General features: G+C 38.6%; 2 protein-coding genes across 3 annotated transcripts; one reads left to right on the forward strand and one right to left on the reverse strand.

Annotated features, from left to right (window-relative positions):
• The first annotated feature begins 3,753 nt into the window (after window positions 1-3,753).
• Window positions 3,754-6,327, forward strand: LOC137938184 (tubulin alpha chain-like). Of its 2 annotated transcripts, XM_068783177.1 has the most exons (3): window positions 3,754-3,951; window positions 4,880-5,944; window positions 6,030-6,327. In XM_068783177.1, exons 1-3 carry the CDS (start codon window positions 3,859-3,861, stop codon window positions 6,228-6,230), a joined length of 1,359 nt encoding a protein of 452 aa, XP_068639278.1. In that variant the 5' UTR covers window positions 3,754-3,858; the 3' UTR covers window positions 6,231-6,327. The 2 variants fall into 2 exon arrangements, with proteins under 2 accessions (XP_068639278.1, XP_068639277.1); XM_068783176.1 differs by having other exon boundaries at window positions 4,880-6,327.
• A 3,214-nt stretch (window positions 6,328-9,541) lies between these two features.
• On the reverse strand, window positions 9,542-14,775 carry LOC137939018 (phosphoenolpyruvate carboxykinase (ATP) 1-like). Its single transcript, XM_068784178.1, has 13 exons — window positions 14,645-14,775; window positions 13,666-13,929; window positions 13,348-13,529; window positions 12,914-13,067; window positions 12,743-12,827; window positions 11,973-12,073; window positions 11,531-11,829; window positions 11,212-11,385; window positions 11,049-11,114; window positions 10,734-10,912; window positions 10,478-10,647; window positions 10,039-10,207; window positions 9,542-9,957 (listed from the first exon to the last, which is right to left on the reverse strand). Exons 2-13 carry the CDS (start codon window positions 13,920-13,922, stop codon window positions 9,814-9,816), a joined length of 1,980 nt encoding a protein of 659 aa, XP_068640279.1. The 5' UTR covers window positions 13,923-13,929; window positions 14,645-14,775; the 3' UTR covers window positions 9,542-9,813.
• Window positions 14,776-15,252: the final 477 nt, after the last annotated feature.

Here is a 15,252-nt window from a genome sequence, read left to right on the forward strand (position 1 = left end):
ATATGAATATACCTTAGTTTCTAAACTGAGGTATATTTCAAATTCAAAATCAATAAAAATCTATGCATATACTTTTGTTTGAAAACTGAGAAATATGCTTTTATTTTTATCAATATTAAATTAATTTTTGGTGACACTAAATATTTGTTGGCAATGTTTAATTTTCCATTCTATATTTTTCATGCTCGACATGTCGACGTGATTCATTAAAATATTTTTCTTATAAGGGGATCACTTATTCACCGTTACATTTTTATCCTAAAGGTTGTCATTAAGTTAATTTTGATGATAAAAATATTTAAGAACTAATTGTGAAAATTAAATGATCAATTTTGGCAAAAAAAAAAAAACACTCTAGAAGAAAATTGGCAAATTACTCATTCGAATCGACTGAATGGCCTATGTAAAAAGATTGACCTAGTTTTTAAAAATTTAAGGACTGAATGGAATGTCTAATATTTATCTAATCAGATAGGAGAAAGAAAGGTCTTTGTTTTGATCGAGAGAGAAGCGACCAAACAAAACTATGAGCACAAAGAAGAAGAAAATAAAATTTGAGCTCAAAGTGCTTAAAATGTTATTAATTTCCATAAAAAATCCAAACTACATCAATTGTCTTTGATCCCATATTTATAAGCCCCAAAACAAATTTGGCTAGTGACACCAATTTATAGTAATATTTAGTTGTTGTACATATTTGAGTGGCAAAAGTCCGTTACTGAGAAATGTTAAAAAATATTAATGGATTATAAGGTTGAGCAAGAGATCATAAATGGCTAATCATTTTAGGATGGGTCATGGACCTAACCTTCACATGGTATTAGAGTAGTTGTTAGTATATGGACCCTCCACCCAAACTGTCCACAAGTAGGAGCCATGAAAAAGCTACACATGTGAGGTTAAAGTGTTAGATAATAGTCTCACAAGGAATGATCTATTAAAAGATCTTGGGTTTAATAGTTGGGAAAGGTGTTTCTTAACTTGACTAGTTATTTTTGGGATGAAACCAAGCTTAATTCGACAGTGATATTAGAGCAGGATATGTGTGTGGGCAAAGGCCCAATTTGTGTTCCATTGGGAGTTTGAATGTTGACCTGCATCAAACTTGAATTAGATCACATTAAAGACACGACTTAAGAAGTCCTTGAAGAGTAGAACCACAATCCAACACAAGCAACAATATAAAGATAAGATATTTGCCAGGGACAAGGAATTCCAGATTTTTTTTTCCCACAACCCCATTTGTTAGAAGTTCAAATGCAATAAAAGTAGGAGTAGACAACACAACCTGAAATAGGAAAAAAAACTCATCTTTCTGCCGTGAAAATATTATAAACCAATTTTCTTGGATTTCTGAAACTACTCGTATAGAAACATTAACATTCACAAGCTCATACCAACTGACACATATAAAAAAAATGAAGTAGAGGAGATAGCCTGGACGTATTTGTCAATTGAATAAATCCAGTCTTACATTACCAAAAGTTGTGGTTTTTGTAAAGAACTGAGGCAACACGAAGAACACAATTCCAGGTGCAAATATTGTAAAGAAAGTGAAGGTAAAGCTCCATCCTTTTGATGGCAATTGTACTCTGAACATTTCTTAGATTGTCTAGAAGAAGTATAGAGGTTTCTTTAATTAGTAGCCTAGCTGTCCGTACTGGTGCCTTGGCTTGGTAAGTGTAAAAGTGGAACATTCAGAAGAAAAAGAGAGAAGAAGAAAAAGAAAGGAGAAACACCAGAGATAGAGAAAGAATGTATATCTTTCGGAATTTGTTGAGAGGTCTGAACTTCACCCCTCCTTATTAACCCTTACTTTAAATCATAATAAGTCAAAAGTACATAATGCCCTTCTATGCCCAGCTCACCACAACTCCCTAATTTTAACTCATAATCAACTAATGAACTGAACAACGGGTAAACTAAGAAAAACTTACTCCTAACGTGGAAGGACAATCTGATAATATGTAAGAGAAATAGTTGAAGGGTAGTTCGATCTTTTTATATTAACGGTTGTCTCTAGAGTAGATATTGTATTTTTCAGTATGCTTAGATTTGTCTCTAGTTCAAATTTGGTGTAATTTGAATAGGTATATTGGAAGATATAAGGGTTTAAGTGAACGAGAGTTATTCCAAAACACTCTCATCTCTCATCTCTCATCTTTCTCTCCTTCTCTCTCTCAAATTTTCTCTCTATACTCGTCAATTTTATACTTTTTCATGGTATTAAAGTAGTGGATTTTGGTTGGAAGCTTCAATCCTTCATTGGCCCTGAAGGCATCAGTCTCTAGGAAAGGAATTCTTTAGTTCCTTGGTTAATTGGTTAATAAAAATTTGAACTTATGTGTTCTTCTTTTGCCATAACCCTAGGGTGTTGATTCCTACAGTATATTGAGTAATTATGTGGTTAATTACTGTTGACAACGGCAAGCCAATATACCTAATAAACCGATCTGTTAGGTGCGGAAAGCTACCGCCTACAAGAGTGAACGAAACCACTCTAACATCCACCCTGCCCATTCTCTACCGCCTCTCACGGGATTCGAGTGCGGGTAGCGTGCCCAACTCTGATACCATGACAGCAGCTAGCTAATACACCCAAAAGACCGATCTGTTAGGTCTGGAAAGCTACCGCCTACAAGAGTGGACGAAACCACTCTGACACCCACCCCTCCCATTCTTGACCGCTTCTCATGGGATTCGAACGCGGGATATGGCGTGCCCGGCTCTGATACCATGACAGCGGCTAGCCAATACTACCCAACAGACCGATCTATTAGGTGCAAAAAGCTACCACCTACAAAAGTGGACGGAACCACTCTGACAACTGCCACATGAGGGTTTATTGAATTGAAAATCTACCTTTTCGCAATGTGCACACCCCAACACTGTGTCCTTTGCCTATGTCATTCATTAATTGCTTGACGTCAGCCCTATCGTTGGTGTTTTTTTATGGCTTATGCTATTTTGATTGCATACATTTGGATTATTCTACTCTAGTGGTTGGCACTAATTGCAATTTTTGCCCTAGCCCTACTTTTTAAAGTGGGGCCCACCTAGTTGATACTCATACAAGGGTGTACGAAGTGAAATTAGGGTTGAATTTAGTATTATTTTACTCTAATGGTTGATTCTAGTGTTCAAGGGAATTTGGAAATTTGGAGAGAAAATATGCAATTTTGATTACATCTTAGAAATTGAATGGTCAAAACTATCCCAGTTAGTCAAAGTCAATTCGAATATATTAGAAGGTTAATAGCAATGATACTGATAGTCAAAACTATCTCAGTTGGTGACAGTCAAATTGAATACTGAGCTTTGAGATTTTTGAGATCATCATTCATCTCCTAAAGTACTAGTCAACTACGACAATTAAGTAAGTTAATAGAATTACTATTAGTCTAACCATTAAAATGGTACTTGTTGGATTAACCGTAAATGCGGGACTTTAGTAGAATTAACAATCTACCAATCTACTACGGGCTTCATCATTCGAAGTTTAGACTTGAAATATTTCAATCTAATAGTCATATTCTAGGAGCTTGTTGTAATATAATATCTTCTACTATAAGCTTCACTTACATTTCTAATGCAACCATGGAGGGGAGAGGGGAAGAGAATAGGGCAGGTCACGGTATAGTGTAGAACGCGGCGAACTACAGAAAAATTCGTTTCTAACACTAGTTAGGTAACCGCGGTTAAGGCACTCGATTTTTCCCTCTCTCTGATCTTATATAAATTCAGATTGGAAATGCCCATCTCAGTACAAGGCGTCATCACAAACGCCTGCCCCTTTGCTTGGTTCCCGATCTCGTTCCTCATTTCTCATTTCTGTTTTCTACTCCCTCGATTTCGAAAATGAGAGAGTGCATTTCGATTCACATTGGCCAGGCCGGTATTCAGGTCGGCAATGCCTGCTGGGAGCTTTACTGCCTGGAGCATGGCATCCAGGTGAGATTGCGGTGAATGTGTTGTTTTCATTTTTGATGTATTTTTTTACGCCTTGATATATCTACATCTGTTGTTAGACGCTTATGGATCTTTGCTTATTGTGTGGGTATGAAAAAATCTTCGCTTATTATTGTGGTTCATTTTGATTTTCGGTTTAAGGTTCTTAGATCTGGCTCTTTTGCTTTTAGATCTTTCAAAATTTGGATATCTTTGTTTCTTTCTTAAATTTATGTCCTTATTATGATTGAATCTTGTCTTGGAGTACAAAAATGTCATTTTATGTCATTCATTGTGGTTTTCGGTTTATGGTTCTTAGATCTGACCCTGATCTAAGATCTATTAAGCTCTGGACATTGTTGTTATCTTCTCAAATATATGTTCTTATTATGTCTGTATCCTGTTTTGGATTTCAAAGATGTCATTGTATGTGGTTCATTTTGGTTTTCAGGTTATGGTTCTAAGATCTGACCCGTCTACTTTTAGATCTGAAGCCCCGGATAATATTGCTCCCTTCTCAAATATATTCTCTTATTTACCATTGCATTTTGTCTTATTTTAACCTACATTTTAGTGCTGGACTGCAAGATCTTCCTATCAGTTTTTCATTTATTTGGGTTGCTCATTGTTTCCATTGTAAACTTCTTAGATCTACTGTTAACGTCATGGAAATGGGGTGACCAAAAAGTTTCCCTTGGTATTTATTTTATGTCTACATTTTGTGTTTTTCTTTCAATTTTCTTTATAAATATGAACTTTTTCTCCTCTTACACCGTATATGTCTTGCTTTGCGCATGAATCTGTTTTGGTTTTTGGTACATACTCTTCCGATTTGCTCTGTTCTGGTTTTGGTACAGTCTTTTACACTGTTTTTTCTTTTTTTAATCTAAATGAATCAGATATTTAATTCTAATGAATCTCTTTTCTTCAGCCTGATGGTCAAATGCCAAGTGACAAAACTGTGGCTGGAGGAGATGATGCCTTCAACACCTTCTTTAGTGAGACAGGTGCTGGCAAACATGTTCCCCGTGCAATCTTTGTTGATCTGGAACCCACTGTCATTGATGAAGTCCGCACGGGTACCTATCGCCAGCTCTTCCATCCCGAGCAGCTCATCAGTGGCAAGGAGGATGCTGCCAACAACTTTGCCCGTGGTCATTACACAATTGGAAAAGAGATTGTTGATCTCTGCTTGGATCGCATTCGTAAACTTGCAGACAACTGCACTGGCCTCCAGGGCTTCTTAGTGTTCAATGCTGTTGGTGGGGGCACTGGCTCTGGGCTTGGATCCCTTCTGCTGGAGCGTCTCTCTGTTGATTATGGCAAGAAGTCAAAACTTGGATTTACAGTCTACCCTTCTCCTCAGGTCTCAACATCTGTGGTCGAGCCTTACAACAGTGTTCTTTCCACCCATTCTCTTTTGGAACACACAGATGTGGCTGTACTCCTTGATAATGAAGCTATCTATGACATCTGCCGCCGATCCCTTGACATTGAGAGACCTACATACACAAATCTCAACCGCCTTGTCTCTCAGGTGATCTCCTCCCTTACTGCCTCTTTGAGGTTTGATGGAGCCCTCAATGTGGATGTTACTGAGTTCCAGACCAATCTTGTGCCTTACCCTAGGATTCACTTCATGTTGTCTTCCTATGCTCCAGTCATTTCTGCTGAGAAAGCCTACCATGAGCAGTTATCTGTGGCTGAGATCACCAACTCTGCATTTGAACCATCATCTATGATGGCCAAATGTGATCCTCGCCATGGCAAATACATGGCTTGCTGCCTCATGTACCGAGGTGATGTTGTCCCCAAGGATGTTAATGCTGCTGTGGCTACCATAAAGACGAAGAGGACAATCCAGTTTGTGGATTGGTGCCCTACTGGGTTCAAGTGTGGTATCAATTATCAGCCTCCAACTGTTGTGCCTGGTGGAGATTTGGCCAAAGTGCAGAGGGCTGTGTGTATGATTTCCAACTCTACAAGTGTGGCAGAAGTGTTCTCAAGAATTGACCACAAGTTTGATCTGATGTATGCTAAGCGTGCTTTTGTCCACTGGTATGTGGGTGAGGGTATGGAAGAAGGTGAGTTCTCAGAGGCTCGTGAGGATCTGGCTGCTCTGGAGAAAGATTACGAGGAAGTTGGAGCAGAGTCAGGTGAAGCTGACGATGACGAGGCAGATGAATATTGAGCGTGAATGCCATCCAGTATCCGTTGCTGTTTGCTATGTTGCTTGTTTTGTTGTTGTTTCTTTCCAGTTGTGTTTGTGTTTTTTATGGTGAATGCTTATGACGGTAGAAGTGGGGAAAAGATTGATAAGAAGAAAAGATATTGAAGGGGATAATTTTAATTCATTAATAATTTATCCCATTAATCTGACTACATTCCCTTAATAAAGAAAAACAATTTAAATTCATTTTTTTTTAAATGACTAATCATTAATTGTAAAATTAGGAAAATTTAAAATAAAAAATCTAATAAAAATTATAAATATATGGGGGTGGTGGGTCCTAGTGGGGTCAGATGTTTGTTAGTGTAGATTTGTGTTACTAGAGGCACATCGGTCCCCATCAATTATCTTTTTGGGGTGGAAAGGTAGTTTTGGAACTAAGGATGGCATTGAACTGAGTTGGTTTGTGAGGGGCATGAATTTGGCTCAATTTGATTCGGTTTTTCTGGATCATCCAAGGCTCATTTAAGTTAACAAACCTTAATTTGGCTCATTGGGTTTCATTTGAATCGTGATGTTGGGATTCTGCTGAAGTGATTTCGCAAGTGAATGGAAATGTTCATTCCTCAAGAATTCGAAGACAAACGTCTCTGTGAGTAGTGACTCAAAAGAGTAGGAGACACCGGAGGCCAAGCGAAGGAAATTGAACCCTAGTAGACAAACTTCTCGATCTCCGTCGACACTGAGTAACACACATCCAACACCTTCACTCTATTGTCTAAATAGACTGTGAGGGACTTCTCTAATCCAGCCAGCTTCAAATTAGAAAGCAGAAAGCTTTTGCTAGTGTGGCAATTTCATCCATGGGCGGGTGAGTTCTGATGGAAAGAGGAAGCGGGAGACTCTCTGGGGAGACTGGCTTTGGTTTTGAACAGATTTGTAGCTGAAGCAAAGTTACAGGAACGTAGAAGATAAGTTGATAGGGTGAGAAAATTTAGTCTAGTTGCCAAGGAGAACGGGTTTTTTATCTTCAATGATGGAAGATGATGATGGAATATAAAGTATTTAAAATGTTATATGCTTAAATTATAGTATAAAATCTTATAAAATATAAAAATTGTATAATATGAATTAAAATACAACCAAATTATTTTAAGCAAATATTTTAATAAGTTATTCTCCTTTAGAATATAAAGAAAGACCCTCTACTTACGCATGTAGTCTTAAAACTTACAAAAATTACCTCTCACTTTGTCGAATTATCAAGTAACCGTATAATAAGATACAAAATAATATTTACTCATACTTATTTGACTTAATAATTTATATGTAAATAATCGAGTAAATACTTATCTGGGCAAAAGATTTTATGTAGTGTATAAATAATTCTATGCAGGATTAATATATAGAGGTTATGCCTAATTTTACGAAAAATATATGCATAATTCTATATACAATTTATTTGACATCTATTTTATGTAAATTTTAAATGTAGATTGGAGCTCGAACTTGATTAAAATTATTAAACTCGAGTTCGATTACAATTTTAGGTTCGAGGTTAGGCTTGGCTCGAGCTCGAGTTTGAAATATTTAAATCAAACCCAACTCAAACATAGGTAAGTTCGGACTCGGCTCGATTCGATGCCACCCCTAGTAGGAACGGGTTACTTAAGTTATTAAGTGATTACATCCTTAATGTTAAAAGTGGAGTTAATGTGAGATTCAGGTGTCAAACAAAAACATAAGCTTTAGTTCCCAGTTATTTCAGATCTTAAATGGTCTCGCATTATGGTAGCATCAAGTTGAATTTGAATCATGATATAGTCACCTTCATTAGCATTTTTATGCATATTACTAAACATTTCTATTGGGCATTACTTGTCAGAATACATTTATTAATTTCATCATATAATTTTTAGACTTGACGACGTTCATATTAAATAATGGACTCAAGGGGATACATTAATACGATATCTAAAGGTTTTTTAAGTTGATACCCATAGATAACTTGAAACGTGCTCATACCTATTGACCTATTCATCGAATTATTTATGCAAATTGTGCTCATGTCTGATGATGGTTACCTAAATTGCGGTTTTAACGATTTCAGTATGATGATGTCATCAAAGAATAGTCAAACTACTTTGGATGCAATAGAGAACTATCTTGGAAAAACAATCTACCACAGAGTTATTTTTTCAAAATGTACATGGTAGACCTAAGATAAAACCGATGTTGAGATATTGCCAAGGGCATGTAGGGACTGGTAGGGGCATCTATAACCCATTGTTTTTGTTTCTTATGTTTGCCAAATTGATTTGTCCTACACTGTCTCACTAGTTTTGCGATGTCCCTTTTTAAGTTCAACCAATAAAATCAACTTTCTGCCTCCTCAATTGTTTTATTTTGCCCAATGTGTCTCTGAGTTCTCCCACATGGAGTTCCTAAACCAAAAAGTTTCACATTGACATAAGGGTAACATATAGCTTATTTGCTCAAAATAGATTTTCATATCGGAGATAGAAGTCACCAATGATGTGTTGATGTCCCTCGCAATTCAGTGTATACCTTAGCAAAGTCGGGACATGAAGTGTAGTCATCTTTGAATTTCTCAAAACCTGTAACTTGCACACTCATAGCAAACAATAAACTAATCTTGCGATTGAGGGCATTTGTCACTTTATTCACACTCCCAAATTGGTGCTTCACAACAAAAAAGTATGCTTGTAGATAAACGACCCATCACCCATGCATAGAATTAAGTTTCTTTAGAAAATTGAGATATCGAAGGGCGTACAAGAAGAATTCATGTGGAAGAAGATCGTGATGCCAATAACATAAAGCTTGTGCAATCGCATAGAATTTTTTATCATAGGTCGACTCAAGGGGATACATTAATACAATATCTAAAGCTTGATGGTCGACTCAAGGGGATACATAGAATACTTGGCGGTTGTTTTATTCCTTTGCCTAACATTGTGCCATGATCAAGAAGGGTGCTTCTACAGGAAGGTATTTTATCTAGAGCTTGAGTTTTTTTCCTCCCAGTGAGTAATAGGTGGCTTGAGTCTTCTTGCCTCAACATTTTCCCAGAAAAATTGAGCAACACTCACGAACCCACGTAGAAAGTACCATGGATCCAAACGACCATCAAATATAGGGGCCTCGATGAGCACGAGGGAAATCTTCATCTTTGATATCATAACCCCTAGGAGAATTAGTTTCTACATGGCTTTTTCCTTTGGCTGACCGAATTTCTTGGGCAATTAGTTTATCATTAATGGTGCCAAGTTGTTCCATAATGTGTTTGAGGGTCTCATCTTTTAGTGTCTATAACGAAGGTTGATGCATTTCACGACATGAAAGCACATAGGTAAACGTCTGGGTACCCCCAGACGTGTTAATCTCAATTCCACTTTCAGGGAAGAAATTAAAAAACTTTTTATTCACATGCCCACGCTCAAGCCCAAACATCTTTTCTATAATCAAAAATCTCACTTCCTTTCCAGCATAACAAAAGCTCTCTTTTTTTTTTTGGTGAATTCATGGATAGGGATTGGCAACGCTGTCTATTTCATCTAACATTTACAGGCCACACATGATACAACATCATCTGCACATTAATTCTTATTCTGTCCTACCCCTTATATATAACTTGGTCTTCTTCCTTTCCACCTCATTTCCCATTTCTGAAGTTAGAAATTGGGTCCAGCGGCCAGAATCTCCTCTGTCAGTTTGCTGTCCGTTCCGATCTTGTGATTGGCAAAAACTTCAAAGTTCTTCCTAAAGAGACCTGCCAATTTCAGCAGAGCTTCCTTGTATGCCTTCTTGTCCGCCCACTGCCACCCAGAATCATATACCAGAATCACAATCTAGATAATCCTGATGAACAAATCAATATAAGCTTTCCTTCCACTTACTGTGTTAACTGGATCTAGGATCTCAGATGGGACTCCTTCAAGTTCTGTAGGGATCTGGAGCCCAAACACCTCTGACGTGGTGTAATTTGCATTCAGAAGACTGCCTGAATGGATAGCATCAATGATTTTCCTGGTGTACACCAATTTAATACGATTCCCTGTGCCATACCTACAAGATAGCGTGTACATGCCTCAGATTTACATAGAAAATCACATAGCACAATTCAAAATCAACATGTATTCTTCAAATTAAAATGAGAGCTTGTGCTTTTTCAATTATGAAAGTGTTTCGTTTGATTCTCTTCCATGGAAGTTTCATTTTCCCCCCAATGTATCCTCATTTGATTCTCTTCCATTGAAGTTTAGTAATGAGCATAACACCCCTATTGTTCCGATGCAGAGAACAATTTCAACGAAAGCTTTCAATTTCTTATTTTACCTTCCACCAGACCAACCGGTGTTAACAAGCCACCCGGTGGCGCCGTGTTTCTGCATCTTCTCAGCCAGCATAGCTGCATATTTGGTGGGATGCATCATAATGAATGCTGCACCGAAGCATGCTGAAAATGTGGCTTGAGGCTCCTTTATACCTTCCTCTGTTCCGGCAACCTGTTGGATCAAGAATAGTTAAAAATGGTATTTCTTCCATTTAAATTAAGATAATACAGCAGTATAAGATGAGCAACTGGATGTACCAGAGCAGTGTAGCCACTGATGAAGTGGTACATGGTTTGAGCCAGGTTGAGCTTGCTCACGGGTGGGAGTACCCCAAAGGCATCACATGCCAGTAGAATTACATTCACTGGGTGAGGACCTACGCAAGGGATCTTTGCATTTGGGATGTACTCAATCGGGTAAGAAGCTCGTGTGTTCTCTGCCAAGAAATTAAGGACTTGAAATATTCACATCTAACTCTAAACTTAGATGAGAGAAAATATAATTCTTAGTTGCATCGTCTCTTCTGCACTCTCAGGCGGGAGAGTCTATCAAACATTATACATTATACGTACCAGTGACCGATTTATCCGAGTAATCCACCTCCCTAGTGTGCTCATCAAACACCACGTTTTCCAGAACTGCCAAAGCCACCACCGAAATAGTTAAAAAAAAACTCAAAACAATGGTTAGGTCACAAGCTTCTGGATAGCAAACTATATAATAAATGGTGATTACCAGTTCCAAACTTGATAGCATTCCAGATATCTGGTTCCTTCTCCCTTGACAGATCAATGCACTTTGCATAACAACCACCCTCAATATTTGAAACACCATTTTCACTCCAGCAGTGCTCATCGTCTCCAATCAAATACCTGTTGTGATCAGTGGATAGAGTTGTCTTCCCAGTACCTAAACAAATTTTTGAAGTAAAAAGAAGTGCAATTAGTAAAACTGGAAATAATAGAAGAATGTAACAGTAACAGTTAAGAGTTTTGAATTGGGTTATCTGTCAGTTGGATGCTGGCTCTTCCCATTCCGACGATCCAACACTTACCTGACAAACCAAAGAACAGGGCTACATCTCCATCTTTCCCCATATTGCATCCAGAGTGTAAGGACAGAATTTGTCTCTTGGGCATGAGGTAGTGCATTACGCTGAATAGACCTTTCTTCATCTCCCCGGCGTATTGAGTGCCGAGAATGACCATTTCCCTTCTCGGAAGGTTTAGGTCAACACTAGTCGAGGAGGTCATGTAGTGGGTGTAACGATTACAAGGGAACTGCCCGGCATTGTAAATGGTGAAGTCCGGAGTACCGAAATTCTCCAGCTCTTCAGGGGTGGGTCGGATACACCTGCCACCCACGCAATTATCTTCCGTTTCTCTTGGTATATATATTTACATTTTCCATTCAGTTGTGAAACAAGTAACGTTAAAGAGGACTTATCTGGTACCAGTGGCCATGGGAGAGGATAGAGTAGTGTTCTTTATACTTACATGTTGTGCATGAACAATGAATGATAAGCTCTTGCTGAGACGATCCGGACTTTGATCCTGTGCTCTGGGTCCCAGTTCAGAAATTGATCATTGACAAACACCTGCACAAGCATTATACAACCGATTAAGAATTCCACACAAGATGCCTACATTTGTGAAAAATGCCCCTCTCTAGTCAAGCATTGTTAAGACACCTGTACAATGTACACCATTTGCGTGCTTTCAAGTCTCAATGATCGATTACTACTAACCTCCTCGTATAGAAGGAAAGCACCAGAGTGTCCATGAAGCGACAGATCATGTACTAGAGAAAACTCGTAAAGAGCCAAACCACAACAGGGTGAACGAACCATACACAGAATCGGTGCATACTTTTCGTCGTTAGGTAGGAAAAGATAAAAGCTTGAATGGGTCTTCCGGCAGCGTTTCAGTCCAGTGACGTAATTTGGGATACTGCAGATAGGTATCTTGCCGTGGATGTAGGAGAGGATATGGATACCCTTTTTGCTGACAAGGAATCCTAAGCTGTCATGAACAATCTATTCTGAACTGAACTAGTCATCGAAAATTCTACATTTAATCATTTACTGATTACTCTTTAAAAAATCAGAAGCTATCTTTGTAAGTTGACTTTTCACACGACCCAAGCACCAGAAGATTCGGCCCAAACTATTTTTTTATTCAATATGAGTGAAAGTCGTAGAGAATGAGTTTGTGGAAATTACATTTACGGCCATCAAAGACAAATTTCTAAGGAAGAAGAACGTTACCTTGTCCAAGGAATTAAGGTAATCGACGGCCCTTTCTCTGTTCACCAAAAAGGTTTGCTCGTCCATCTCAATGTTAGGAGAACCCCTGTGCCAGACAGCCGAGTGCCATGACCATATGTCGTCGTCAAATAAAGCGAATATGGGGTTTAACAGGGAAGAAAGACGACTTACTTGCCCCACCAAAGCTCATCTTCGGTGGTCTCGTCCTTGACGACGCGTTTATCGCGTGGAGCGCGACCAGTCTTCGCCCCTGAAAGTGTCGCAAGCGCCCCACTGGATGTGATAAACGACCCTTTCTCGTACTTAGTCGCTTGCTCGTAAAGCTCTGAGAAATTTCACGTTAAAAGCAAGGGTTAGCGGTAGCAGAGAATTTAACTTCTTCGAAGCAAAACACGAGAAAATCGAACTTTCATTTTCTTCTCGTGTTGCGTGATGCATAGACGAATTTAGCCGGATAAGTCACTTTTTGTGCAGACGAAAGCGACGGCAAAAGGCGTAGCTTTGTAAACGCCGGTTTCCAACCGAGCATAGAACAAAAGAAAAAAAATGACGATTTTACAGACAGTGAAAAGACGGAAGTAACCCCGAGCGCTTCAACATATTACCAGCAGGGGAGAGGTTGTAGAGGACGTGGGTAAACTTTAGCGCGCTGTCGCTGACGCCGATTGTGGGAGCGACGACGTGGTGGTGGTGGTGGCTCACAGTCTTTGCGCCCTCAGTCTTTTGCGCCGGATCACCCTTCACTACGTTCGGGCCGGTCTCCCTCACGAGGGAAGCCAGTGATGCACTGCAAAAGGGTTCAAGAATTAAATATTTGCAAGGCAGAGAGCAGTTACATTAAGGACAAGAAAGTAAAATTATTCTCTCTGCATCTTTTTTTACTATAAATAGCGGTGATGGTGGCTCAATGCGGAGAGCAATACCTGATGGACTGTAGTTGGAGTTTCTGGCGCTCCCCTTCGGACAATTGAGCGAAGATGGCGCCATTATCCACTTGAACTGGTGTTGTTGGGGCCGATCTCTTCTTCTGCAGGGAATGGAGCTCGTCGAGCGTCTTAGCTTTCACCGGAGTCGCGCTGTCATCATGGCAGATCCCGTTGTCCCGTTTCTGGGTTTGGATCTTCTTCAGTGGGTTTTTGGGAGCACTGTTGGCGAAGCTGAAGTCTCCGTTAGTCGCCATTTCTCCTCTGTACATACACCAGTATTAGAAAATCTAGGCAAAGTTAAGATCTTCTGGACTCTAAGAGTCTAAAATTTTACAGTAAAAGAGACATGCCGACACGCGATGGTTCGACTCAACCATCGTGATCTTCTTATTTATTTAGTAGAAATGAAAAAGAAAAAAAAATCTCAAGTTCCTAAAATTAAGAAATATATTGAAATCAGATAGTTCTTATTATATAGAGAACTGTACATGAAATCTGATCAACGACACACACAAGTAACAGAAACCTGCTAATGCGTATATGATCAAAACATATAAGGTCATAAAAAGGATCGAAATGTTAATGTGGCTGACTACAATGAGATTCGTCCCGACTGATTCGAAACAGAAAATTAGAAACCTTACGTAGAGAAAACATCAATTTACAGCTATAATGTTGATGATTGCGAAGAGAACAGAGAATAAAAAAAAAGATATTATCCGCCATAAAATCTGCGACGGCGGACACAGAAGAACAACCAAGAAAAAAAAAAAACAGTTTTAGTTTTAACATGATCAAGAAACATTGATCACCCGCTGCGAAATCAAGGTTCAACCAAACCGCACTAAAATGAAGCTGAAAAAAAAAACGAGTATCAAGAACCAGCACACGATAAATTTATGGAAGAAGACGAAGAAACAGAGCATCAAGAAAAAAACAAATAAAAAGGAGATAAAGAGATCGAAAACTATCGCACCGGAAACAGCGAGAGCTCGAGAAGGGAGCGGCGAAGGCCGAATCGAAAGCTGAAAGCTAGAAAGAAAGAGAAAGGGGAGACGAAACGAAACGCTCCACCATGCAACGCAGGTTTTCAGTAGGAATAAACAAACTCCGGGCGGGTAGGATGCGAGAAACAGGGGAGGGAGGCCGCCCTTTTAAAGGCGCTAACCGGCGTTTAACCCTACTAAATTAACCACGGTTAGTTTCCCGGATAGTCTTGTTTCGGCCACCCCCCGAAAAAGGCAAAAAAATATTGAAATCCGATTTTTAAGACAACAACTCGGCTCCTACGTAACTCATACACATCCATAACGTGCACGCTCCGAACAAAATTTAGATAGTTAGTTGAATTGGATAAACCCTTCAAATCCGCAAATACATGATAGATTACGTCTATGTGCTCTTAGTCGTTTGGAACTTTAATTTAAAAAGATTTTTTAATATTAAATTTGATTTTATAAATTACTTATATTAAATTTAATATAGTAAATTACTTATATTTGCTCATTACAAATTTTCTAATATTAAAAATCACTTATAAATTTATATTTTAATATTTTATAAAATGTACTATTTAAAATATAT

This window comes from Aristolochia californica, unplaced genomic scaffold (genome assembly GCF_029961685.1).
Source record: "Aristolochia californica isolate CCGP_79_NKW_82.1479 unplaced genomic scaffold, dmAriCali1.0.hap1 SCAF_8, whole genome shotgun sequence".
Taxonomy (NCBI): Eukaryota; Viridiplantae; Streptophyta; class Magnoliopsida; order Piperales; family Aristolochiaceae; genus Aristolochia; species Aristolochia californica.

Bases quoted from the DNA above. Each gene is read 5' to 3' on its own strand.
- LOC137938184 (XM_068783177.1), top strand. From the start codon at position 3,859: ATGAGAGAGTGCATTTCGATTCACATTGGCCAGGCCGGTATTCAGGTC. The intron at 3,952-4,879 runs GTGAGATTGCGG...TCTTTTCTTCAG, and splicing joins GCCTGGAGCATGGCATCCAG to CCTGATGGTCAAATGCCAAG. The intron at 5,945-6,029 runs GTGTTCTCAAGA...AGGGTATGGAAG, and splicing joins ACTCTACAAGTGTGGCAGAA to AAGGTGAGTTCTCAGAGGCT.
- LOC137939018 (XM_068784178.1), bottom strand. From the start codon at position 13,922: ATGGCGACTAACGGAGACTTCAGCTTCGCCAACAGTGCTCCCAAAAAC. The intron at 11,386-11,530 runs GTAAGTGTTGGA...AAATTTGTTTAG, and splicing joins CCTGTTCTTTGGTTTGTCAG to GTACTGGGAAGACAACTCTA. The intron at 10,913-11,048 runs GTACGTATAATG...ATTTCTTGGCAG, and splicing joins CTCGGATAAATCGGTCACTG to AGAACACACGAGCTTCTTAC.